This window comes from Trematomus bernacchii, unplaced genomic scaffold (assembly GCF_902827165.1).
Source record: "Trematomus bernacchii unplaced genomic scaffold, fTreBer1.1, whole genome shotgun sequence".
Taxonomy (NCBI): domain Eukaryota; kingdom Metazoa; phylum Chordata; class Actinopteri; order Perciformes; family Nototheniidae; genus Trematomus; species Trematomus bernacchii.
The window spans coordinates 12,714,673-12,742,671 of record NW_022987739.1 but is presented as its reverse complement, the minus strand read 5'-3'; the positions used below and the strand labels follow the sequence as shown (position 1 = coordinate 12,742,671).

Here is a 27,999-nt window from a genome sequence, read left to right as displayed (position 1 = left end):
ATGTTTTAAAAAGTATACAGGAAACCATATAGTTTTATTTTTCTTCAGGACAAAACATTCACAACAGACATATACCCGTTTCTCCTTTCCTATACTAGCATATCTCCAGTATATAATGCTCATCTTATAGTAGACGCACATATAAATTAAGGTTCAAGTAGAACGTTTCAAGCATAATACATTAACATTACATTCAGTTGTACAGACGTTCATTCAGAAATGACATCCTTTTGAATCCATCTTTATGATCCTGCATCATTTCAGCCTTCTCAATACATTAACCTTTTCAAACATTTGATCTTGTAACAGTTAAATATTTGTTTCATGCCTATAGTTACTTTTGTAACACTCTTTTGAATATGTAACAGTGCAGTAAGAACCTGCTTTGGACATTCAGTCAGCTGCTGTGACAGAATGATAGAAAGATAGAAAAAAGAGGAAAGAATCTTAAAAAAAATAAAAACAAAAAACAGCTTTGACTGAAGGTATATCTGTTGTGTTTGGTGTTTGCTGGTCAGACTGAACCCTATTTTTAATTATTTGTATTATAGATCTCAGATCTATTTGATTTGAAATATGATTTAATTTCGATTGTTGCAGTTTGGCATTATTTAACAACACTTTGTTACATTTAATTGTCTTGTCATAATTAATTGAGATTTGCAGATCTATTAAGATCTGTGCAGGAAGTTTGTGAGTTTGCTTTCAAATGTGACTTATACTGTTAAAATACAAAAGCCAAATATGCCCTAATTAGTGATAAACAATACCCTCGCTTTCAACAGTGACTGTTACCCACAAAAAAATATTTTGACAGATAAAAAGACAAAAATACATTGTTGATTTAAAAAAAAACACTTGTGAAGTTCATCATTTAATATTTAAGAGGTATTTCACAATGAACCCGCAGTAACAATTCTATACAGATATACTGTATATTGTTGTGAAACAACCCCTTAAATGCTTTAATACATAAAATAATCTTAATCATTTAATGTAACACATGATCTTCAGTCATTGTTTGAGCATTTGCAGCATTCTCTTTTTTTTTTAAAGTGCTTTTTGCAAAGTAAAGATGAGATTGTGGGAGGTCTAATGATTGAGCCCTGAGGAACGCCACCCCTTGTTTTTACATTGAGCCTTGCATAATATTTTCTATAACTTTGGATTGATGACATTGATGCAGAAAGAGAAGACAGTGTAAGATTTATGAACCCAAAAAAGGGTATAAAAGCTACAGATATGTTAACAAGGTGAACAAGGCACCAAAGCCATTTTAAGAGGTACTCACCTTTCTTTTTTCAGAGGAGATACATTTACCCCTACAGTAACTTTCATAGTCCATCTCTTCCACTTCTAACCCTGTGCCCTGTTGCGCTGAAAAACATTCGGATGAACGTACAGCAAGTGTTCAAAACTCCTTGTTGTGTTGCAGCAGTCCAATTCACAGTACGCTGTCCTGTGTGTTGCCGTCGACTATAAACAGTGCAGAGGGGTTTTTACTGGAGCTCTCTGCTTTGCGTTTACTGGATTGACTCGCTTCTCCCTGAACTCCACCAGAGCTGCTGTCTGATCCACCGCTGGCCCTCCGGCTCGTCCTCTGAGCCTTCTCCTCTTTCTGAGGTATTTGTGTCATTGCCATGCTGCTGCTCTTCTCCCCATTAGCTTTGCCTTCTTTAGATTTCACCTTGCCAGATTTGGGCTTTTTTGATTGCCCCTCCTTGGGTTTGCTGCCAGATGATTTTGCGGTCTGCTTGCTCGGCTGAGGGGGAGTGATGGGCGGCAGTGGAAGGATGGTGGGAGGGTTAACCCTGTTAACCAAAGTGGTCAGTTTGGTCTGTACTGTACTGTTGCTGATGATAACATCAGTGAGGACGTCGTCATCCGTCTGCTCTTTGGCAAAGTTGACAAACACCTATAAAAATGAATCAGGTTTAATGTCACATTGTTTGATTGATTTAAATTAGCCTGGTTTGCTATGACAGTAATGATGGTCAGTTAGCCATCACATTTTTGTTCTTAACATTTCTTAACTGACCACTTTTAAAACAAAACCTAGAAACTGCTCAAGAGTTGAAACTAGATTTTTTCCTGAAAAATTGCAAAAATAGTAACAAAATACAGTAAACTATTATAATAATCATTTTCACATATTGGAACAGAAATGCTGCACCAAATATCAATAAATGTGTCTGAAGATTTAATGAACACCTTCTCTTTTTCCATTTGATACAACTTGGCAACCCCTCATTAAGTACACTGTAACTTGAAATAAGAAGATGATCTACATGTTGTACCATTGTAATATTTCACATACTCATGTCAAATAATGAGAGTGAGTGATAATATAGGTAATGCAGATACGAATTAGAGTTATATAGTATGATTATCAATACTCTTTATTGTCGACATGTGATTGTCAATTTAACAATAGATTTTTCATCATTTAATTTATGCTGCCTTACTGTAAAAACCAGCCAGAGAGCAAAGCCTCATGGGAAATAGCATCCATTGAGCAAGTGACTCACTGACTCCATTAAGGATATTTAAGATGTAAAGATTGGTTTAGTTCTATCCACAGAAAATCACGGTTCAGCACCATTACATCACAAGATGCAGGATTTTGAGTTGCTCTCACCTGGTCCAGAGTGGTCTGTGAAACTGAGAAGTCGATGATGCCCAGCTCCTCGTGGTTGTTGGCCAGAACCTCGAAGACCCGAGCCAGGCAGCAGGCGTGTGAGGGCAGCTGGAACTGCAGCACGCTCTGGTGGCGCTCCTTCAGCTCGATGCTGGGGAAAGAGCTCTGCATGAAGCTGCTGATGGGGCACGAGGCCGGCTCCGATATATTGTCCATCAGACGGAGAACAATGGTGTAGCCATCACCGAACCTGGGAGATACCGACATTTAATGAATACAATTAATGAATACAGTTTAATGGAATTTAATTCAGAGAAGCTTTATGTACAAGAATATCTAAAAACATACACAATACAAAAAAAGTTAAACTCAGAATGGTATTTACAGTAGATCTATATTGCAGATATACTGTATATTTAGTTTTAAGTTATGTCCTACAGTATGCATGTTTTCTCCTTGTATATTTGATCTGGTTTATCGTTTGATTCTGTATGTGATTCTTATTTACTTTTTAGTTCCTTGACAGTTAAGAAATGTTTGACTTGTGTCTATGAAAGGTGCAATATAAATACATTTTGCTAGCTTGTAAAGAGATTGTTTCATCTCCATGGGAACATTTAAAATCAGGGAGCACACTTTGCGTTTGAAAACTGATACAGGCGAGGGGTTTAGTTAGGCGCAGTGGAGATGTGAGACATAAAACAACCCAAATCTCCAACATTCATTCATTGTTTAACTTGTGTTATGGAGGTTACACAGAAATAAGTAAGCTTACCTGTTCTTCAAGTGTTGTACAGATCCAAGACACTGGAATCTGCCGTTCACCATGATGGCCATTCTGGTGCAGAGAGCCTCACATTCCTCCATACTGACCGTACAGACGCAAGATAAAAACACCTTAAACACTTTTTATACATACACTACGAGGAAATTCTTAGGAGAGATGTGATGAAGCAGTAGAATATTAATTTAGATTTTTCAGTGCTCTATTAAAGGAACAGGAAGTTGTGCCTGCCATGTATTTAGTATACAAAATATTTAGTGTACACCTGCTCCTACCTGTGTGAGGTGAGGACTACAGCCCTCCCCTCTTTGGTGACGCTGACGATGCAGTTCCAAAGAAACCTTTTGGCTTTTGGGTCCATGCCAGTGGTGGGCTCATCCTAATAAGAAATTAAACATCAAGGGAACAATCATAATAAGAAAGAATTATAAATATAAGCTTGCTACTCATAAGTGAGTAGCACCAATCATTAAGTTAGTGATTCACCACATAATCTAGGTAACAAGAGTATAATAGCAGTACATTTATTTTATCTTGAGGTTACAGCTGTGAAGTTTTAAATGCAAAATCTATGATGTTTTTGCAGCGGAAGTTTGTGTTTTTAATTTAGAAAATGTTATTTATTCAAATGTAAATGTAAAATCATGGAGATTTTTCCCCATGTCCATCCAAGTTATCTCGTGGTATTAACTTTTATCATTGGAGGAGAGATTGGCGGTTGCTCTCCAGCTGTTTGGTGAATCGTTTCTCACCAGGAATATAACAGGCGGAGCTCCGATGAGGGAGATGGCAGTAGAGAGTTTTCTCTTGTTGCCTCCGCTGTATCCTCCCGCCTCCCGCTCAGAGTACTGGGTCAGTCCCAGCTTCGTCACTCCCCACTGCGCCACCTGCAGGACAGCAGAACAGGTACATTACTATAGAGTCTATCACAGTGCAGCCTAATATACCTGTCACGTTAATTATTTAACTGTGTCAGACAAATTCAGAAATCACAAAACTCAAATGTCTGGTGTGAGTTATTCCTACATGTTACCTTGGCGACAGACTCCTCTGAAACTCCCCGCAGGCGGGCGTACAGCTCCAGATGTTCCCGACCCGTCAGCAGGTCGCTGATGGCGTCAAACTGCGGACAGTAACCCATCAGCTGGTGCACTCGCTCCATCTCTGTTGTCACACTGAGAACCACAGAGACAGAGGCAACAGCTAGAACAATACTTATAATCATCTTTTTTTATTTAATTTATTCTTTATTTCATCACAGAAGCAGCATTTAGATATCTCTTTTACAATATCTCTTAGACACATAGCATTCAGGAATAATTCTAAATATAAGACAAATAATGCCCCTTAATGAAATAGAATCATGGTTTAAAAGTTGTTATTGACATGTCAAGAGAGAAAAGATTCCAAGTTCATTTTTCCTTTCTCTAATTATGAATATCCTTTTATAGTCAGGAAAGATTATAATCTAAAGTTTCAATTTCATTTGATGTAACTCACTTAGTAGAACAAAGCCTTTGAATAGCGGAGGGTTTGTACCTGTGGTGATTCAGGAAAGCCTCTCCGTAGGTGATGCTTGTGTCTCCGGTCAGCATGCGAAAGGTGGAGGTCTTTCCTGCGCCGTTCACCCCCAGCAGGCCAAAACACTGGAGGACACAAATATTTTATAGTAATTTATTATTTTCATCTCATTTTAATACTATTTTCTTATCTTCTATATGTATATGCACTACTACAGAGAATTCTGATTCTGACATAAACACAAGGAGAAACCAATTCAGCAACTGGGACTAAATCCTTTTGAAGATTTTTCGTATTAGTAATTTAGTAAACAGTAATTTAGTCCAAACATTGCTGGAATATACAGAGGCTTCTTTCTCCTCTCACCTCTCCCCGAGGAATCCCGAGGCAGAGACGATCGACAGCCGGCATCTTGCCTGCTTTATAAACCTGCAAACCAAAAGGTTTTTTGTTTTATGATCAAGCAGAAATTCATAACGCTGCAGCAGGAAACAAATCAATGTGGGCTGAATGCAGATTTTCACCTTGCTCAGGTCTATCATGGTTAGGATGTCTGACTGGGCTTTGCCACTTATCACCCTCTCTCTCTCCCTGGCCACGTCTTCGTCCTCCGGACCAAGAGGAGGCACCTCAGGCTCGGACCACCACGGCCTGAACGGAGACATACAAGATCAAACTGTAACATTTGTCACTATGGCGCAGTGTAACATTGTCTTCCTCATGTTCCACAGAGACAGCACTTTGGTACAGATGCTGTAGCTTGATTCCAACCTAAACTTATGTCTGAATTTTATTAATAATATTCAAATAGTTGTTAAAAAAGTACCTGAAATTAATGAAGAACTTATACTGGAGCAGTATGGTGAAGATGAAGAAGATAAGACCCTCAACTGCCATGGCAAACAGGTTCTTCCCCACAAAGTCCCACTGAAGAGGGTCCAGAGTCTGCTTTGTGCCTGGAGGAGCAAAACCACACACATATATTGAAATGTCTTACGTGATTTGTGTTTGCTGCAGTCTAATAGGCAGTTCAAGTGTTAAAGTATCCATGAAATAACTCCAAAGAGCATTGTAACAAATGGTAACTAATTCAGAAAGGGGTCCTATAACACAGAAACAAGTTGCTATATCTGATATATTCAAAGTGCAGTACACAATCACCACAGCAACCAAGCAGCAAAAGCTCAGACCTTTATGATTCCTCAGAAAAATCATATTCAGCTTTGAAAGACTGTGCAGAGTTTTAGACAACTATTTGAGAAGGATATTCACGTACCCAGTCTCTGGAAGGCGTCGGACATGGCCTGGTTTTTGGCCATGTCAATGAGTCCTCGTCCCAGGCAGAAATGAGGGAAGATAAGAAACACCTTCTTCAGGATCCTGTTCACCTCGTTCAGATGCTAGAAAGAAAAGACGAACAAAATGAAATCAAATTCAATAAAGCACCCCTGTTGTTTTATTTGTCAACCAGAACTCTGCATTTGCCATGTTCAAATGAGATGAGAGACAAGACATCAGGCAGCAGTAAGTGAGAGGAGGGGGGCTTTGCAGCAGTACCGTGTGCGTTTTTACCTTATTGCCTTCTTAATGATTTAAAAACCTCAGACTTATGAATATTTGTACCGAAAGAAAGAAAGAAAGTAATTCTTTAATAAATAAATATTTGTCTCTGTTAGTACCTCGTCAACAAACAGCTCCAGGACGAAGGTGGCGATGCTGCCGTTGATTCCGATGAAGAGGTTGATGGAGGTCAGGACCACGTAGGCTGTGCTGGGCACGGAGAACAGAAAGGATGCTGGGTACATCAGAGGGGTGATGGACCACCTACAACGGATAATTAGATTCTTCACTTTTGTTACACACTAATTAAACCAGGACAATATGTGGGTTACATCTATAAAATAAATGATTGTGTCTAATGAGACAATTTATGATCATTGCGATAAATGCGTTTGCTTTGATAGTTGTGTTTGGAGCAAACAGATGGTGGTAAGAATGATCTTTGGTGAAAGAGACAATTAGATCATATTATTGTGACACACTTGATTATGCATGGTATTAGAAGAGCAGCAGTGAGGATAGCAGTGAGTGGAGCCTGAGCCTGGCCGTACCCGTAGAGCAGGAGCAGCAGGATGAGAGCCGGCAGGTTGGTCTCAGAGACGTACGACTGCTGCTGGAAGCAGATGAAGATCAGCACCACCATGGTGGCCGGGACGGTGTAGTTCAACTGAAAGAGGACAACAAAACATTTGAACATTGAACATTGAAAAATGTGAATTTCAGTGAATTTTCTATTGAGAATATTCTAATGCAGATTATTGAAGAAAGGTACATTTGTACACCAGGTCAAGATGTAAAAACCCCAAAATGCATCCCCTTAACTGAAGAAAATGCAAAAAGCTGCATTGGTGGGGCAACATGATGTTTCATTAAGTTGGAGCTAAATTTGAGCCAGGTTAAAACATATTTAGCTTGAACCTTCTGCAGCTCTTGGTAAAGGTTGAGATTTAGATGTATATATTACATTTCATTTCAGATTTTTTAATATTTTTGTGAAATCTAAGCACCGGAAAACTGGCTGATTGGGTTAGTAAAATGTTTCCTCTTCTTCAGTACTAACCATGTCCCAGCTGAAGTTGGCCAGCCAGTAGAGGATCGGTTTGACTCCGCTGACAAACTGAAGGTGTTTGGCTTTGCTGACTCGCTCTTCAATCAGGAAAAGGACGAAGCTGGCCGGCACAAAGGACATGGCAAAGATCACGCAGATGGAAACTAGAACGTCCACTGATGTGGTCATCCTGACAGAGGAGGCAGGGAGAAACACAAGTCAGGTACAGAGCAACACTCGTTAACATACACAATATATAGACAGTGTAACCATCAATTATACAACTCAATTATACACATCCCGTTTAACTTCAGATATTCAATTAGGAAATCAGTTGTTCAGGAGGTTTTTGGTAAATGTGTTGATTGGTTTCTGACCCAAAATATTTGTTTTTAATGTAAGCTTCCCCTTACTGCGCACCAATTATTGAAGCATCATTTTGTTGTACAGTAATACTGTATGCATGTTGTGAAAATATTTTACCTTCCTCATTTTGGTTTAACGGTTGCATTTTCGTTGCAGCCTTTTACTGTCAAAATCTTCCTTTAGACACTCATCCATCTGTCCTTAAGGCCCTGACCAAGATGAATTTATTTCTTCATACAAATGGAGGTAATATAACAAGCACAGTAAACCAAATCCATCCCAAAACTCCACAGCTTTGAACTCACATAGCCATTTCTGTGAGTTGTTCCTTGGTGAGGTTGAGCGGGTGGTTGTAGGCAGTGATGCCGTATTTCCTCCTCTCTGGACCGGGGTCCAGACTGGCTCTCAGCAGGCCGTTGTTCATCACGTTGACAAATGAAACCATTGAATGCCATCCCTTGTTATTGTACCACACCTGATTACAGAAAAAAAGGAGAAAAATGTCAAAGTGTTTTAGGTTAGATTCTTCCTGTCAATACATGCGGCAGAAAATAAAGTGAAAACCTACAAACAGAATCACATTTACCTTGACATTGTTTTGACTGTTCAGTCCTCCTAGAAAATCTGGCAGTCTGTTTAGCAAATGATCCAGTGAACTGTTCTGTGAGGAATTAAAGAATGTCAGATGTATTCAGGAAAACAGCAGGATCAGTAAAACATCCCTGAAGATTATTTATACCTGTGGCACTCGATATTGAGTCCTGATGGCCGTGATGGAGTCTTGGACATGATGCACCTGAGATAAGGTCTGAGTGGAGCTGCCCCCCAGGGAGAAACCCCCGTATCTGCAACACACAGCAGTATAACAGATTGTTTCTTGGCAGTCTTATTGAAATGTCATCATGTGCATAGTGTTACTGCAGATATTTTGCTTCCAAAATGATGCTTTAAAATCAGGAGCTTACCTGAATTCATTTACCCACTTCTTGGTTTTTATGCTGCAAATGACACAGAAGTAAAACGTTAATTTGTAAAGAATATTTTTGACTGTAATGCATTTTTAAAATGTGTATTAAGTACCTTTTCTTGAGGATCTGAGAGTAGGTTTTAACCAGGTAATCAGAGATGTTATAACTTGTCAGATTTTGGAGGGTGTCTCCAGTCAGCCTCTTTATCTAAAAGAAAACAAATCAAAAAGATCTCAGGAGCCAAATACAGACACACATTAAGATTCATTTCCATAGACAGTATGTTTATTTCCCTATTAACTGTAATATAACATTTTGTCCCGGTATGTGCTTTTGGCTCCATTTGAAATGACCGGAGATCAAGGTTATGTAATTTTAACATGTGCATGTGCATTGGTGGTGTTTTGAATCTGCAATCCCAGGTGTTTAAGTCAGATAATTAAACACTGCATTCTGATAGGTCAGTCTGACAGCTCACTGACCTGTGGAGGCGGCAGACCCCCGGCCCCCTTCGGGCAGTCGGGGAGCATCCGCCGGACGTCCTCTGTGCTACACTGACAGTCAGGAGACGGTTTGTGTCTGCTCCAGTTGCCTCTGCTGAACATCTGCCAGGTGGAATAAGACAACTGCGGTCGCATGAACAGGCCCCCCCGCTCGTCTTCACACACAGGAATCCTGCACGGAAAACAGGAAGTAAAGATGTGTGGTTTAAGTAAATACAACTACCACTACTTTTTTTTCAGTGTGTTCTTACTCACTATCTTCTAAGTCCTGATTTTCAGAACCATGTGTCCCACTAACTTCATCACTGTTCCTTTTGATTCTGCTAACACACATTGTACACTGTATTCAGAGGGGTTGTCTCTTACGTGCTGTTGTCCTCTTTCTCCATGCATTTGGTACCAAAACCTGGCTGGTCCAGCAGAGCTTCCAGCAGGTTCTCCATGGCCGGGTTCCCAGGTGCATCATTGCTGTAAATATTTAACCAGAGGGGAGGAGTTATTCCACACGGTAGACCCAACCAATTCACAGCAGAGGAAACATATTATAAATCTGTTCTGTACTGATTAAGGTCAGAGTGAATGTTTGGGTGGAGGCCTACCTGAAGAAGGTGAACTGTTCTCCGTACATCCAGGGCTGCAGCTGCAGGGAGGGATACTTCCCAAAGGGAGGAACGATGAGGCTGAAGAGCAGGGCGATCAGCACGAACACAGCCGGCAGCACAATCTGAAGCACAAGTCCACCATCAGCTGAACAACTTACACAGAGAGAATGAATAACAGCCATGGAAATAGAGTACAACAGAGGAACTGACTTTTTTTGTTGTTGTGAAAGGGTAACTTTGGTATGTTTCAACCTAAATCCTGTTTTCCCACATTCCTGTGTTTAAGTGAGTAATGGACTAAACAATTTCTGATCGTCCAGTGTTGAGCCAGAGCAGCAACCGATTTCAGAACCAGACAAGCGAGACTTATGTTAACTCAAAAACATACCAGATAAAAACTTTTATTTCAATAAAGAAATGTATTTCTCTGTAGGGTTATTTGCTTCCTGTTGTCATAAACATATTATAACAGTCTGAACCGGAGCATAATCAAACACTTGAAGTAGACCTACACTGACGGAGAACATTACATTCCAGCTCAACACTGGAGTAATCAAAAATGTTGTTTCCCCTTCAGTCACTTAAACACAAACATATGGAGAAAGGGTCCAGGTTAGTAACAACAAAGCCAAAACTAACTGATTAGTCAACTAACTGCCGGAGAAAAGAGAGCACTTGCTCTCATTATGAAAACAATAAACTCTGTGATGATGGATGGCCTTTGAATCTCGCTCTCTAACAGCTGCTGCTGATATTTGTCATCACCTGAGCAAAGAAGCCCCTGCGGCTCCTTCGAGCGTAAAGCCAGCGTTTAATGAAGAGAGCCCTGAGCTGCTGCCAGGTCAGCCACCAGCCCGTCAGCGGGACCCCCCCTCGGCCATCTCCACTCAGCAGGTCCGTCTCTTGAGGTTCTGCAAGCAGGAGAAAACACAGATAGAATCCTGTCAGTGCTGTCCAACTGTGATAAGACTAAGACACTTGTTTGATCACAGCGATAGAAAATGTCTTGATTTGAAACATGACATGACAAAACAACGAATGTGGAATTTAAATGTAAAGCTATTGAAAACAAGCAAGCCTCTTATTTCTATACTTTCACAGTTAAAGGTTATGAGTGTGTATCTAAGAAGTATCTATTTTCTGAAAGTACCTTGCTTACGAAGCCTTTTCCTTCCTGGCAGCAATTATGGAAACAAACAATGAAAGTTGGAGACGAAACAGCAGACTGACTGTACATGGAAACAATGTGTGGTATGTACAAAAATCTGTGCCTGGAGGTGTTTGTGCAGACCTGTTTCTGGCTCTTCAGCATCTTGCCTCTCCACCCGTTGCCCGGCTGACGGCTGCTGCCTGCTGGGAGACTCAGCCTGCAGCTCTGGGTCAGCATCGACCCCTGTTTCCTCAGCCACTCGTAAAAAGATCTGGAAATGAAAAGAATGGGCATAATAAACACAACAAGATTATTCCTTTTAGTTGAGGTTAGTGAGAGTTACAACAGGTTTCTTGCCAGGTCTGGGAACTTGAATAACAGCCCTTAAAATGATTTCCAGGCCCTGACAGCTGAAGCTGTGGACAGCAGGTGGCAGTAAAAAAAAGATCCATCAGCTTTGCAGCGGTAAGAAGAGACTGAGCGGTTATTCAGTAAAGTCATCAGACTTAGCTATCAGTGCTAATCTGATGCTAATGTTAAACCCACTAAGACCATGGCTGCTCCACAAATATCCAACACTACTGATTACACCTGGCTGAGCTCCTGCAGATCACACAGGTGGGACGACAAATGCTTTGCTATTTGTTGTCATACGCACAATGGCAAAGGGAATCTTGGATGAGTTCAAGAGTTCAAATGTGAGGCGCTGATGACACGTCACGCACGCAAACTACGCACGCTCTTAAGCCAGCCGCTTAACAAGCTGAGTTGTTAAGCAGAGTCTCAAAGCAGTTTTGTCCCTATTGGTCTGAACTGTCCCTTTTTTGTCTCTGTTTTTTATTACATTTTTATGATTGTTTTCATTAAGAAACCTTAAAAGCCAACTGCTGTGTTCAACATTTATTGGTTCTTGATTAGAAATGTTCATCTGGCTGCATTGGACATTTAGTACATGACACGCATAGTGAGGGTAAAATAACTCTTAAGTATGAGTCATCTTAAATAACTATGATTACGTTTATATTGTTAATTATTCATATTTACATCCATATCATTTTCTTTTTAATTGAACAGTGTGTGAAAAGCAAGTGGATCAAATAGCATATGTACAGTATGTATCAATTAAAACCGATGTAAAAGTCTCACCTCCTCCAGAGTGCTGTCCGACAGGCCGTAGCTGCTGACGCCCAGCTCGCTCAGCCTCTGGTCCAGTTCGGCCAGGAAGACGGCCAGGCTGCTGTCCTTGGCAGCCGTCTGCGGCAGGTTGAGCACCGCCTCGCGCCCCGACTCCTCCACCAGCCTCGCCCCAGGGATGTGTTGCTGCGCCAGGGAGAGCAGCGCCGCCAGGTCTGCCCGTGGAGACGAGGTTATAGAGAGAGATCATGCTGTGAGTAATCTCTTCAATCGTCAAACTGGTGGTTGCAGAAATTAAAATCCTCCAAACTAAAATTGTAAAGGCCGAACAGGAATTAAAGACTCACATGAGTTGCTCTCCTCACTTCCCAGGCCGGTGTCTTCACTCATGGATGATTCACTGTCCTAAAACACAAAGAAGACTTCTTCAAATCTACAGAGGAGACTACAGTCACAAAGATATTAGTAAGACATGTATATAATGATAATGCATTTTTTACAGACTTCTTTCAAAGACACCTTCATTTCCTTTAGGTGCATGCCATTTTACATATTATTTTTGTCTTTATGTCCTTCCTTCACTTTTGTAATCACCCCATCTAATTTACTGAACAGGATCTTTCCAAGATATAAACACAAAAATGCGAACTTTAGTTTTTTGTCATGAAAATATATTTGGTGTATGCATGTAACGGCTTGAATGTGAAGCAAAGTATTTCAAAAATAACAAGCATAAACACGTGACTCATTAATGACAGTTTAGAGAGGGATAAAAACAGACCTTGAGAGGAGGCAGCTTGCTGGTGCTGGTGCTGTTGCTGGTGCTGTTGCTGGTGCTGTTGCTGGTGCAGATACTGGTGCTGCTGGGAGTGCTGGTTTCCAGTCCCTCCCTCTTCACCACAGTGAGGTAGTAGCCAGATCCAAGGCGGGATTTCAGGAAGAGTGGTGAGCCATAGCAGCACAGCTTCCCCTGAGAGATGATGGCGATCCGATCGCCTAGCAGCTCTGCCTCATCCATGTAGTGAGTGGACAGGATGATGGTCCGATCTGAGGGGGACAGAGAGGGGAAATACAGATTGACTATTTCTTCTCTTTTGTGATGAAGTAATCTTGTAATTGAAGTTAAGACAAAAAAGAGCTTTAAGGTAGTAACTCCAAAAAAGCATTGTTGTTTTGGAGGTTGAGGCTGAAATGCCTTTGTGAACTTTTGGGGTTATGGCCTTTTAAAATGTTGACCCTCATTTAAAAAACAGTGAGATCTCAAGCTGTTGTCCTTCACCTTTTCTATATTTGAGCAGCAAATCCCAGATCCCTCTGCGGGAGTAAGGATCAACCCCTGCTGTGGGCTCATCCAGAACAACCACCTTCGAGCCTCCGACAAACGCGATCGCCACAGACAACTTCCTCTGCATGCCACCTGACAGAAAAACAAGAGGGCGTTTTAATTTGTAACAGATTTCTTTTTAAAGATGAAACACCCTCAATAAAATATATGCAGTCATTATACAACCTGACAAAAGTAAGGTCATGTTTTTTTTTACAGAAGTAGCAAGTCTACCAGAGAGGTTTTTGGTCTGTTCATGTCGTTTGTGCAGCAGGCCGACGTCTTCCAGGAGAGTGTTCATCTCAGCTTTCACCTGTGCTTCAGATAAACCCTTCAGACACCCATAAAACCAAACATGCTCCTCCACTGTTAGTCTGAAGAAAAGGGATTCAAAGAAAGAGATAGAGTGCATGAGTAATTTCATAAATAATCACACAAAAACAATCAACGAGCAGTGCAGTAACTGTCAGATGCCAGAAAGACAAGCCTTACATGTCGAACAGGACATTGTGCTGTGGACAAACACCCAGTGTCCTCCGGATGATGTCCATGTCATGGCGGATGTCCATTCCCTTAATGTAGACAGTGCCCGAGGTAGGTGGGAACAGGCCAGTCAGGACCGATCTGACGAACATCAGACACATTAGAATATATACCTAGTTAAAGCACACCTTCCACTTTAAATTAGTAATACTAATAAGAAAGATTAAGACTGAACTGATGCTGATTTAGTAACTATATAATCCCCCATTAAAGTGGACCTATCATGCTATATTTGAATAATATAGTGTAGGACCATACCTATATAAGGCATATTTATAGTTTATTTTTTTCAAAATACCAAACAGATCATGCATTTTAGCCATGCCTCATTTTGCTCAATTTGACATTTTTTAGATCTGTTTTAGCAAGGGTTGATTCTGTGAGAACAGCACCATCTAGAGGCCTGGCATATGTACTACAACGTCTCCAGCGCTTTCGAACGGCAATGCCGTGGTTGTCTCCTCCTGATTGGTGGAGTTGGCCCAATAGCCGTAGCGCCACTGTCCTGACGTCAGGACAGTGTTCAAATCTGGATCCGTTTTTATCAGATCCGTTGCAGCCCCTTTTTTAGAGATTTGGGTATGGAGGAAAATAGAGAGGGTTGTGTTTTCGGACACTTGGTGAGTTCCCTGGAACACCGGGGACACATATTCATGTATAAAAGACGTACAAAAGTGCATTTTGCATGATAGGTCCCCTTTAAATAACCCAAAAAAGGTTGTGACAACAGGTCAACACATGGCATCTACTCAAATTGCATTCAACCTAAGTTCTACTTGAAATCCTTGGAAAAGTAAACCTCAAAGTTGCCCTCATACTCATCATGATTGAACACAGTGGTAGACCTCAGTTCAGCAAGACGGCTGCTTACATGGTGGTGGTTTTGCCTGCTCCGTTGTGTCCGAGGAAAGAAGTGATCTGCCCCTCGTAGAACTTCAGGTTCAGGTGATTGACGGCCAGTTTGGCTCCTTTCTTGTAGATTTTCACCAGGTTTTTGACGCTCACACCCAGGACCAGGTTATCGGGCTCCGGTTCAATGTGATCTAATGACAGAAAATAATGTTTATTTAGAAGGTAAAATAAAACGTTAAATCTTAGTAAATACTGGGGAATTACAATGGCAAAATACTTATTGCTAATTCTGCTCTCACAGTTATTTAACATTGACATTGAAAGTGTAGTATGTGAGCAGAAGGCATCCGCCACAGTCACTGTCAATAGGTTTTTAATTTCTGAGAACATATGTCGACTAACTTCACTGCAGGAGAAGTGAATGAGGTCCAAAATGAAAGGTATTATGGGTAGAAGCACCAGTCAGACGCAGCTTTGTAGTTAACAGAATAATGATTCATCTGGACTGATTTTCATTTCCAGCTTCACTCTCCTTGTACTTTTAACCCTTGTAGTTTATCGTCTCAGCTCATTAACTTCATTTGTAGCTAATTGGCCTAAACACACACAACTACAAGTATGGCCTTTTAATTGGTATTAACACCAGAGGAGAAGACTGCAGATGATCGCTCAAATGACAGACTACTAAAAACTCCCTCCAATAAACAAGCTATTATTAGTGACTTCTACTTAAACACTGATGTTTGTAAACACACATTTCCAGAGGCTCAGCCAAAGAACACCGACTGTGGCTTTAAAGGTCACCTATCATGCAATATTTAGGCAATAGCATAGGTCTCAGATATATAAAAATGTATAAAAAACATGTCTATGAAGTGTTTTGCTCAAAATACCAAACAGATCACCCATTCTAGCCATGCCTCATATCCCTCTATTTCACTTCCTGTTACTAAAGTGCTGATTCGGGGTATAAAGCTTTAAAAAAAAAAAAAAAGAGGGGGCAGAGCTTATGCCTGCTCATGCGGGACCCGGCAGATACTGTTTAAAATAAATGCTGCGGTGATGAAACGCCAAAACCACATCAAGGATTATTTCTGAAACATTATGGAGCTCAAAGGCTTTCTCTCTTGCAAGGTGAGTTCCTTTTTATTTCCTGCTTCTTCCCACATGTGCTCTCTCCAGTACTGGTTAGCTCTGAGTGTTAGCGATGCTTGCTAATGTAAACAAAGGCCATATTACGTCCAAAATACGTCGGCATTGATTCTTCACCACGTGGGTGCCATCCGATATGACGTTATTGACGTCATATCGGATGGGAAATCTAGATCAGCTTGTTGTAGCCCCGTTTTTCAGAGATTTGCGCACGGAGGAAAAGAGAAAGGGTTTTATTTTCTGACACTTTGTGAGTTCCCTGACATGCCGGGGACACATTTATGTATAAAAGACATCAAAAAGTGCATTTTGAATGATAGGTCCCCTTTAATGTATCTTTGGATTACTGTGACAGTTTAACTTAGAAGTGAAAGAGAAACATCCGCTTGGTTGAAATGACTTCACAAGTGTTGTACCTCCATCCTGTTCTCCAGGTGCGGGGGGGATGGGCATGCCTGCCTCCAGAGGAATTCCTCCCCAATAGTTGATCTGGAAGATGAAGTACCAGGGCCTGGGGATCCCATATTCTCCTGGTGTGAAAAAAAAAACAGATAAAATGTTATCCCGTGCTACATTTTGATGATACTGGTGAGTGCAATGTTAAGCTAATATACAGATACATTGGCCAATACTACAACAAAACAACACGTAATTTAGTAATACTTAGTAGTAGTAGTGAATTATTTTAATTTAAGAAATCACTTAATAATATATTACTGAATTTATATTTGACGATTTAACCAAAACAAAAAAAACACATAAAAGCAGTTTTCAAATTTGCATTTTTCTGAATAAATGATTATCTGTAAAGAAGGATTCTTTGTCCTGTCTAAACAAAAATCAAGCCAGAAGTATGGTACATTTTATAAGTGATCCTTGAACTAAAAGTTTATAGTTTGCTGAAGACAGCGATCTGTACTCAATATCCCCCTAACTGTAACTCAACAAAAATAAAAGCGCAGAACATTTCCAATGTTTATTTCTAGAATAAAGTTCCATTAGTCGTACCGGGAAACACTGCTTCGATGTACCAGGCTGCAGTGGCGTAGATGAAGGCGTCCACATAGAGCATGACTATAGAGGTGGTGAAGTTGTACGAGTCTCCTTGCACAGGGCTGGAGTGGAGGTTGTACCACTGGATGCCTACGCCCTGCTCTTCATACTGAGAGAAATACTCACAGCCGAAGCCAAAGGCCACAGGGGACAGAAAGCTCTGATGAAAGAGGAACAAGCACATTATTATCCCGGCACAAGGACACTTTACACAATTCTGTAACGATGGCCAGGAAGAAATAACTTCTTTGTTATTGAAACTCATAGGATTTAATGTATGGCTTACTGATATGATATGTGCATTGAGTCTTGCTACAATTGCTGAAAACTATATGTATTCATACATCTAGAAAATGTCTTTCTAGTACTATATATATATATGCAGAATATTTATACATATTTACTTACAGCGATGACTTTGTAGGTGGTGTTGAGGCGGTCTCTCCAGGCTACACACAGTACGTACGGCAGGTACAGCCCGAAGTAGATCAGCCCTCCACAGGCAGCAGCCAGGTTGGCTTTAGAGAAGAAGGTACTGATGAGGAAACACTGCATGATGGTGGCCGTGGCAAACGCCGTCAGGAAGAAAAACACAACAAGTGGGTCGCTGTATGGCAGGATGTCCCCCACCTGAGAAGAAGACAAAATAAAAGTTAGGAGGCTAAACAGTGGCTTCAGGAGGATAAATGTTACAGATAAAAGGAAAGCTATACATTCAACATTTTAAGAAGCTTTGAACCTGAACACATTGAATTGTACACATTATCATCAGTTGAATCGGACTGCCCTATTCATATTATTTTTTACAGCTCTATGTTTTCTTTATTGATCAACTAGCTGGTTGTTTTGTATCTAAGTGAGCATCTTTTCTTTGATATGTTTTGCGTCGAGTGAGTGGTTATCTTGCCTTTAGCATAGCGATGAGGAGCCCTGCAGAGACCAGGAAAGGAACGATGCTGCTGATGAACCAGCTGAGCCACAGTGTTCCCGTTCCCAGACCCATAATCCTCATGGTTTCCTTCAGCCTCGCCTCCTTCTCGTACACTACGCCTTTGATGATCATCGCCACCGAGTAGATCCAGGCCAGCGTCATGAAGAGTGGCAGAGAGCGGTTCAGCACTCGAAGGAAACTGGTAAAAAAAGTATGAAAGTAAGAAAAGGTGAGAAAATACTAATGTAGTTCTAGTCTTAAGCTTAATGGATTGTTGATGACAAATAAAATACTTATTCATGTTTTCCTGTGGGGACTTATCATTTCATGTTATGATTCAACACAGGAAGAAAATTGGACATTGGGCGCTGCCAAAAAGTAACTATCTCCTTTACATCGCTACCCACTTGGTGTACTTGAGAAAGGGAATGAACAGCCAACACACAAGCTGCTCAGTGGTTTCTAGCATGATCATGTGGGACTGTGTCCCCAGTTCCTAAAAACATTAATGTCCAACATTTGACTTACACATCATCCACATAGCAGGGGTAGGGCATCTGCTGGATGTAGATGCCGGTTGTTTGTTGAACTCCGGTCAGGATGCGGCTCACCGCTCTCTCCACCAGGTCCTGGACGTACACAAAGCCGCCCCAAATGTAGCGCATATCATTAAAAGGGTCGGCTGCTGGACCAGGGTCCCAAAACCTGTAGGAAAAATGCCAAAAATACATTTAGAATATATCTGAATATCAACTTTCATTTGAAAATGCATATTTACTAGAAAACAAAAGCTGTTTCCTAGAAATTCCAATGAAGAAGTTCTACATTAAGTAAAAAACAAGATGTTTTGGAGCTTCCTGAGTACCTGTCCTTGATCTTGTTGGTCCGGGTCACATCATCAATGTCCATTCGGATTTTGTATTTCACGTGGGGCGGCAGGTTAGGGGATGAGGAGTTAGGAAGCAGGAAAACAACACCTGCCCAAAACTGCCGGTCCTCTAGAAGCTCTAACGCCCTGTCAACCATCTGACCTTCAGTGTCCAACCCCTCCAGCTTGTTCAGAGAGAAACACTGAGGGGATAGGAGGAAACACCAAAGTCATTCATAACAAACAGGGAAGAAGAGCTGAAGTTTACTTACATTGTTAGAGCAGTAAGAGGACTATTTACTACCCTACCATCAAACTTTTTTAAAGAATATAAAAAAGGTGCTCAAAAAGGATGGCCATGTTAAAAAAGAAATATAACAGAAGCTGTTTTCAGTAAGAGGCTAGAATTTCTGACATGAAGAAAAATCAAGAATGCCAAAGGAAGAGAACCTCAGAGACTTGTGCGAGGGTGGAGATGGTGTGGCCGAGGTTGTTGTAGATGTCCAGCCAGTTAGGAGGTGCTCCGGGTCTCTTCGGGGTGCCTGGGGGGGGCGTGGACAGGAAACGAGCGATCCTTGAGGCCGTCCAGGTCGTGTTCTCTAGTCTCAGGTTGACCAGTACTGCGACCTCTGGACGTTTCAACAAATCCTGTCACACACACAAACACATTAAATATTAAAAAAAGGTCTTGGCACCAAATGTGTTAAAATACATGTATCCCCCCCTGTGAAGAGTCAGCAGTCAGACCTGCAGTAGCTGAATCTCAAAACTGTTCTCCATGTAATACTTGACTCGCGGCCCCACTTCCATCCAGGCTTCATTCAGCTCCTGGAGGATCTGCAGGTCCTCAAAGGGCTTGTTCACCTTCAGCAGAAACGTGTAGTTAGCTTAGATGGATGTATTTGTTTCACAATGCCTTACATTTTCTACAACAACTACAGAATATGTTTTCAATTATTAAGATTTAAAACCACTGCGGTCAGGTGAGATATAGAGTTAAAAGCCTCCCAGATTCACTGAGAGTTGACTACCTCTTTCATGACTTCCTGAACTGCAGGAGTGTCTGGTGTGTACAGCAGTTTTCCAATAAACAGAGGTTTTATCCCTCGCCACACAATGCGAGACAGAGAGTTGGACTCCAGGCCGTGGATCAAACTTTTACAGAATGGAGCTGCGTTGAGAAAAGAACAGACCAAAGGAGACAAAAAAACCTGATTAAACACAGTCATGACACAGAACAAATCTGATGCTTAGTGGAGTTATTGATTTTTGGTGTGGCTATTATTCCTGTTCATCCTAAAAATCACAAAAGTACAGTTATAATGCAGAAGATATACTCAAACCTTTTTACACAAAGCCATTCACTTGTCTTTAATTATTAGTATGTTTCTTACTTGTGTTGTTGTCATGGTCCAGGTCTTTGTCTTCTGTGCCATTTTTTCCTAAGAAGGACTTGATGTCATTGTCCTCATACCAGTTGAGTGAAGGGATTCGCTCACCACCAATCTCTGGGTGACCGCACATGATCCTTGAAAAAGCACGAAAACTCTCCCTGGGCAACGCCGAGCGATTCGCTGGAGATAGAAGACTGAGAGCTGCACTCATGTCGGCAAAGCTGGAGAGAGAGGAGAACTGAAGGAAGAAAGAGAAATAAAAGGAAGTTATTTGGAAAAGGACCAGAAAAGAAACACAGAAGAGGGTAAACATGAAGGGAGAAACCACATATATGTTATAATGTACTGTATGTTATTCCTGACAGACATTTTTTATCAACTTTACTCAGTCAGAAAGTAGGGAAAACATTATCTAAGCACAGAAAGAGACTAAACTCTGATTTCCTGCAAGGTTAAATACATTCCATATTTATTAAGAGGGATAACATAACCACTAAATAGCATTATATTCAATGATAGTTTGATATAATTTCCAATTGCTACTGTATGTGTTATTAATAACTAGTGCAAATGTGCAGCACATAACAAAAATACTGTCAAATAAAATTCAGACGCAGGTTAAAAAGATAAATAGTGTGTTATCACATCATCGATGAGGACGGCCATCTCCTGGGAAACGGACATGACGGCCAGACTGATGTCCCTGAGGTCTTCGGCGTTAGCCATCAGACGCTCTCTCTGACAGGAAGGACACACAGACCGGATTACTGATGGTACTTATTAATGCTCTTAAGATATGCTTTTAATCCACTGATTTTTGCACTTTTAAGCAACATTTGAGCAAAACGATGCCAATCCCTACCGTTAACAACTTGGACAAATCGAGCTGAGAGAGGAAAATACGTTCGGCCTCCTTCAGGACGTCAGCTGACACGTTACACAGCTGAGTCTGAAGATCGTTCATGGCTGCTTCTCCTCCGTCCACCGTCAGAAAACGTCCCAGCATGCTCGCATTACACACCAAGTCCTTCAGCTGCAACTCAGATCCAGCCAAAACAACCTGCATGTGACACAATTGATGCCCCACTTTTACATTTAACAGTGTTAGGCTCGGACAAAAGATACATAAAACTGGTTCTCCTCTGTGCTGGTTTTTTTTTCTGTGATTTAATAAAGCCCATTTACCTCACAGATGCCAACGTTTTATGTTTAAGATTGTTTTACTCTATATATACCGTTAATTGAATTCCACAATTCATAATTCCTCTTTTATTTTTGAACTTGAACTGTCTAAATCTTTTGTTGCCCCTTTTGTTTCTGAAGTGAAAGTTGAAATCATTTTGCATCTTTTGGAAAAATCTGTTAGGTTGCACATGTCAGAACAGATGAACCAATTAAACAGAAGAAACTGCTCAGGGCACAAGTGAGTTCGGTTTCTACACACTAATTGTTGTTATCCAAGGATATTCAGAAGAGACCTCACCTGAAAATTGAGACGAGCTTTCAGCAACTGGCTCACAGTCACAGGCGACAGGCTGCCATTGGTCAGGAGGAAGGAGGAGAAAGTCTCATTGGCTCTCAGGTATTCTTCTACCGGAAGATCTAAAGCAGAAACACGAACATTTAATACTTTCCAGTGCTACTAATAAAACATGCTGTATTACAAATCAGCTCCACTTGTTTTTAATGAATCATGACCATGACTTCAATCCGGCAGGCTAGCTCACTAGCTAAGCTAAAGAGCTGGATTGAACTTGGAAGGTCAACAGGCCAGTTACACTTTTTGCCGTGAGGTTTAATTTGACCATTTAAGTTATTTCTGTCTCCTGAAAAGCTGGTAACACGAAAAGAAAAATAACAATAGCAAAGATAAGTTAAAAAAAATAGCTTTATAATATGTCATTTACAGTATCAAACCGGGAGGATGGTGGGAGTTAGCAGATGACTATAAGGCCCTGGATGTGGGAAATCTTGCAGAATAAAACTCTGTAGAGCCTACTTTCATCCATCCAATTGTTTGTCTGGGGTATTCATGAAATATAATCTCTCCAGAGCAAGGAGAAGCAAAACAGACGCTCTGTGCTGCTCCACAGCGAGGTAAATGGCCACATTCATCCGGTCACTTGACACCTGTTTAGAGCCATTCACACAGATCAACTGGCTGCTACTGTACGCTCTGTCCTGCTCAGGGAACACAGAGAACAGAGCTGGATAAAAAAAAGGTCTGAATACATTTAGACAACATGAGACGGCGTACAGGGACTTAATAGTGCTATCTGTTGGATGTATTTATTTAAAGGTCTGTTCTTTTTTTTTATTAAAGAAAGGTATAGGTTTTCCAGAAATATAACATTTGTATAGTAATCTTTTTCTTTAACGTCCTGGCATTTTAAGTAACAGGTTTCTTTATACCACACGATGACCTTGTTTAAACCACACAACAACTTCACTGACAGAAGCCAATGCTCTATTGGGTTTCTCCATATATATATAATTCATTCTGATTCTTGGAAAGCAACCTTAAAGATCTACTTTGACATTATATATGACTTGTGTATGTTTGCCTGTCAAAATTAGTAAACCCACTCATTACAGGTAGTAAACCTAAATCCATTTAACTGTCTGGCAGGTAGTGCCACCTCACGGGTTGTAGTAGGAAATAATAATAAAAGAAAGTGTCACAGAGTCTGAATGTCAAGGTATCCCTTCAGGTTGCTACTAGAGGACATTCAAACAAGCTGGTGTGTACTTGGCCAGGCTCCAGGTATCTCTCCCAGCCGTTGGACACTGCCCATCAGGTCCTGAAAGCCGGGGAATCTCTGGTTTCCACTGTAGGACAGAACCGTCTGGGCGTCCACAAAGAGACGAGACAGTCTGGAGGACAGAGAGCACAAAAGGAGTCTTTACTGGACAAACACATGCAGTAAATTATTAACAGACATTAGTTGACCAGTAAACACTAACTTAACATCTGCGAATACTACCAACTGTGTTGAATGAAGTGCACAGCCGACCGGGAAATAAAAGGACAGCTCACTCCAAAATTGAAAATACATAGCCAATCTAGTTTCATTAAACTCGAGAGAAGGCGGCCATCTTTACGACACTGCCAATCTGTAACTGACACCAAAACTATTTAGAAAGATAACAAACGACCCTACACCATTTTTGATTTGGGCTGAACTGTCTCCTTTGACATGAGCGTATTGTATTTTATTTTTAACTTCGTTTCTTGCAAGATCAAAACCTTTGTGCTATATTTAGCATTCGGACATGACAGCAGTGTCTATATTTTTATCATATTGTCTTTAAGAAAGGGAATAACACTATTCATATTTCCCAACATATCAAACTTTGAAATTAAAGTGGACCTATCATGCTATATTTGAATAATATAGTGTAGGACCATACCTATATAAGGCATATTTATACTTTTTTTTCAAAATACCAAACAGATCATGCATTTTAGCCATGCCTCATTCTGCTCAATTTGACATTTTTTTAGATCTGTTTTAGCAAGGGCTGATTCAGTGAGAACAGCACCATCTACAGGCCTGGCATATGTACTACAGCGTCTCCAGCGCTTTCGAACGGCAATGGCCTTTGCCACCTGATTGGTGGAGTTGGCCCAATAGCCGTAGCGCAACTGTCCTGACGTCAGGACAGTGTTCAAATCTGGATCAGTTTTTATCAGATCCGTTGCAGCCCCTTTTTTAGAGATTTGGGTATGGAGGAAAATAGAGAGGGTTGTGTTTTCTGACACTTGGTGAGTTCCCTGGAACACCGGGGACACATATTCATGTATAAAAGACGTACAAAAGTGCATTTTGCATGATAGGTCCCCTTTAAGTAAACACATTTCTTAGATGCTCGAACACTGGATCTTTCCAGTTTATGACTTCCTACAATGATAAACTATCATTTTGCTCAAAGATTTGTCTCATCTGTTAATCATCAGGCAACAGTTAAGAAACAATGGAGTGGGTTTTTAACCGTGGCTGCCCCGCTCACTACAAGTCTTCAGTAAAGTGTTTGCAGCAGCATGCAGTCGGATCTATAGCTTTTTCTTACCTCATAAACAAAAGTCAAAGTAAATGACGCAGATTTTAAATACAATTTTAATTTGAACATGTATTCACTAATTAAAGTTTGTCTGATTATCTTTTTAGCTTCCACCACTCCAGACAACTGTCCGTGTTTTTACCTCCATTTTACCTACATGGAGTTGTCAAAGTTGCCAACTTGTCCCACTGTCTCCCCCGGGGTCGGGCTGTGGAAGCAGGGGTTGTTGATGTTGCAGATAATGCCCTGGATCCAGGGCAAGGTGCCTGCCGACGGCAAGGCTTTGTTTGGAAAATGACCTACAAGCGAAGGAAAAGAACCCGGAGATTAGCTTGAGATACGGAACAATGAAACACTGTGGCAGTGACCTAAAAACACAAACTACTGGCAGCGGACTGACCAATGATCCTAAAACGCAAACTATTTATGTGAACAAATATTGTGTTTCTTTCGTACAATTAATATGAAATTACAATGTAATTATCTTTAAACTTATGTGAGCTGCTTTTACATGCCAGACTGATTTAAGAAGGGAACTATAGATGGAAGCATTTTCTTATTTTTTATACAAATCTCTAGGAAAATACATGCAAAGTTTTTATGCTCACAGGCAAAAATATTGTCCACTCCTTCACTTGGAATACATTCAATCAGCATAGGACTTTAGTAAACATTAGAAGATATTGATACTTGTTGTGCTTAGAATAATTAAAAGTAGGAATCTCAAGATTCCTTAAATGTTCCCAATTTTTTATTGGAAATGTAACTTTTTCTCCAAAACTAAGTTACCAAGAGGAAGCTTTTATGGGTCAGAGAAAATGTAAGATATCAATCGACAGGCTTATATTGTTTTATGTAGTGTAGTGTCACATTCAATTATTTGACCATGTCGCGTTATATCACCTTCAACTGATGACCGACTTCTCAAACAAGGTCAAGAACACCAGGTTAGGAAAACACATGTGTGTGCGTGCCGCAGAATCACTCTCAGTGAGTTAATCCTGCCTTATCTGATTGGCATGAAGCCATTTTTCAGACCATTAAGTGGGTTTGTGTGTGTGTTTGTGTGTTTTTGAAAAGACATTACACAATAAGACTCACATTGGCTCTGTTTGTAGGGAGGGTGTGAATGGCGAACAGCGATGAGGATGACGAAGAGGAAGAGCGGCCAGAGGAGCTCAATGATCAGCTGGATCTGCATTCAAGGAAAACATGGAGGCTGTAACTAATCTGACCTTTAGTGACCTCTATCAGAGAGATCAGCAGGAGTATTTCCCAACCCTGTCACCTAGTAACTGACAAAGATAGTTGTAAATCTTTCATTACATTTCAGACGTAGGAGTTGAGACAGGCAGATTAGAGAGCTAAGACGAAGACTGGAAACGGGGGAAAGACAGGTTTAAGTCACGTAACAAAACTAAAGGCTGGAATCTAGTCAAGTATGTTGCGGTTATTTGGCAAGCGCTGTAACCATCCAAAGGTCCCGTTTAAGTTAATTTGTTCTACACAATGGTAATATTTATATATTTAATATCCAAGCTGAGTTTCATATGATATTTTTCTCTATAGAATCCACAAACTGTTATATATCTTATTCTGAAGCGAAAATGTGGCTACCTTGTTCCTCCTGCGGTATGTGATGTTCTTCCAGAGCAGGAGGCCAAGCTTTTGGAAAAACCCCATCGCTTTCAACTGCTACCTGGTCATGATGCAAACCTGGAAAACACAAAATGTGGTGAGAAAAAGACAGGTTCAGCATGGTGCTCTATTTGTTTTCTGAAGTTGTTGGGGATACAAGAACTAGGGCTGCTGTGTCTGCACTTCAATTACATCTGGAGACAGTGAATGCAAACACAAAGACAGAACAAGTGCATTTCATGGGAGTCTGAATCACAATATGACTTTTGTATGTAGTGCTGTTTTCCCCTGATTTTGGGTTGATCTTCTTCTTCATCATTCACGGGCAAAATGTAATGTATCTGGAAGTTAGTAGTTGCTCATCTTTTAGGCTCTTTTTTTCTCTATTTAGATTTTAAGCGTGAGATTAAGTGTTTTCAAGAATACTTTACTTCCTATGTGGACTGTGAATAATATGCTCATCATTAGTAAGGACCCTAGTAACAAACTGTAGATGACCTTTACCCTGCAGAGGACACAACTGTGGCTGACGACAGTTTACCTTAATTCCAAGCAGTAAATATAGTTTATATTTCATCCACTCACTTTGAACACAAACATAGCTAAGAAAGTTTAAACATCCTGTATGTGATGGATTCAAATGGCCGTTTTTAAATGTTTTGCAAGTGAAGGTTGTCTTGTGTGCCTGCTGTGATCTGCTCAACATGGACAATCCCCTGCTTTACATCGAAATCCTCCTGATCCTAAAAGCTTACCTGTTACACTTAGAGACTTTCAGATTTACTTTTGCTCCTTCAGAAGAGTGTGGTTTAATTCTCCTGTCTGTGCAGTAGTAGTTATCAAATAATCTGGATCATGATTTGTGCGAGGTTAGAAAGCATTTCAGGTTATCTCAAACTATTTTTATAATGTGTTTTTCTATCTGTTTAGTGTTCAAGGCTTTGCAGATGCTAGCACAGGTATATGATATTTATGGTAGCCAGAGTATTTTATTTACTATTTTAATTTAACCATGCAATATAAGTGTTTCATTTTCCTGAGCTAAAAGGAGGCATATACAGCATGCAACAAACAAACAAATAGTAGGCTATGTCATAAATAATATAATAAATATATGAGGTAGCCGGTACAAACCAACGCTTTTAGTTACTGACACTACAAACACAATGATTAGAAAACATTTCATTTGATGCTATGATAAACTACCACAATTCCCAGTTTACATCACAGTTTTAATAAAGAACATAGTAAGCCTAGCTAACAGGAAGCAAGAAAAAAAAAGCTAACGTCATATTCGGAAATACAGTAGCTTCCTAGCATGTTACGCAGTGATGGTTGAAAAAATACCTTTTCGGAAACGATAAATAAAACGTAATGCGCACCCAAGACTCGATAAACTGCTGTTAATGATTACCTTTGCTGTTATAACAGGTGATAAAATCTCCCTTCAGTGTTAAGGACGGCCGGTGTAGCTTGTCATTGACTCTCCATTTCCCCACTGTTTTTAAATGGCAAGAGTAGCTGAATGAAAGTTCCGCCCCCATGCGACTCTGATTGGCTTAAGTGCGTTTGAGGGGCGGGGTCAGAGAAGCCGGCAAAGGATCTGATTGGCTTCTGTTTATGTTTTGGTTATTGAAAACAGCTGATTGGGCAGTCATTGTAAGCGCTGTGTTATGTTCATGATCACAGAGACTTAGATAAATAATTTATAACAGAAAATAAGTAATAAACTATCTTATAACTATATTCACATAAATAAAAGGCAGCACTTTATTATCAACCGCATATGATTACATTGCATATTAGTTAATAAATAAAGTAGCAGGAAATATTAAGTAATGGCATTACACTTGCAAACATTACATTATTCTCTTTAGGACTATGTAATCATCAATTTGATATCTTCAC

General features: G+C 40.4%; 1 protein-coding gene across 1 annotated transcript; it reads right to left on the bottom strand.

Moving 5' to 3' along the window:
* zgc:172302 (phospholipid-transporting ATPase ABCA1) lies at positions 1-27,883 on the bottom strand. Its single transcript, XM_034146687.1, has 49 exons — positions 27,506-27,883; positions 26,071-26,169; positions 25,555-25,648; positions 24,611-24,752; positions 23,141-23,265; positions 21,875-21,993; positions 21,254-21,451; positions 21,037-21,129; positions 20,392-20,629; positions 20,029-20,168; positions 19,745-19,861; positions 19,448-19,645; positions 18,995-19,200; positions 18,658-18,834; positions 18,106-18,328; positions 17,607-17,828; positions 17,154-17,358; positions 16,562-16,675; positions 15,013-15,184; positions 14,091-14,222; positions 13,833-13,972; positions 13,554-13,691; positions 13,056-13,321; positions 12,622-12,679; positions 12,287-12,489; positions 11,282-11,411; positions 10,756-10,901; positions 9,988-10,112; positions 9,755-9,856; positions 9,368-9,560; positions 8,998-9,092; positions 8,883-8,915; positions 8,657-8,762; positions 8,504-8,578; positions 8,223-8,392; positions 7,564-7,741; positions 7,055-7,170; positions 6,623-6,767; positions 6,220-6,343; positions 5,770-5,899; positions 5,468-5,594; positions 5,310-5,372; positions 4,962-5,068; positions 4,456-4,597; positions 4,175-4,309; positions 3,698-3,801; positions 3,414-3,506; positions 2,639-2,888; positions 1-1,915 (listed from the first exon to the last, which is right to left on the bottom strand). Exons 2-49 carry the CDS (start codon positions 26,134-26,136, stop codon positions 1,445-1,447), a joined length of 7,146 nt encoding a protein of 2,381 aa, XP_034002578.1. The 5' UTR covers positions 26,137-26,169; positions 27,506-27,883; the 3' UTR covers positions 1-1,444.
* Positions 27,884-27,999: the final 116 nt, after the last annotated feature.

Coding starts and splice junctions, on each gene's coding strand:
- zgc:172302 (XM_034146687.1), bottom strand. CDS start 26,136: ATGGGGTTTTTCCAAAAGCTTGGCCTCCTGCTCTGGAAGAACATCACA. Junction 8,579..8,656: donor CTCAATATCGAGTGCCACAG/GTATAAATAATC, acceptor AATTCCTCACAG/AACAGTTCACTGGATCATTT. Junction 3,802..4,174: donor CTCCGCCTGTTATATTCCTG/GTGAGAAACGAT, acceptor ATTTCTTATTAG/GATGAGCCCACCACTGGCAT.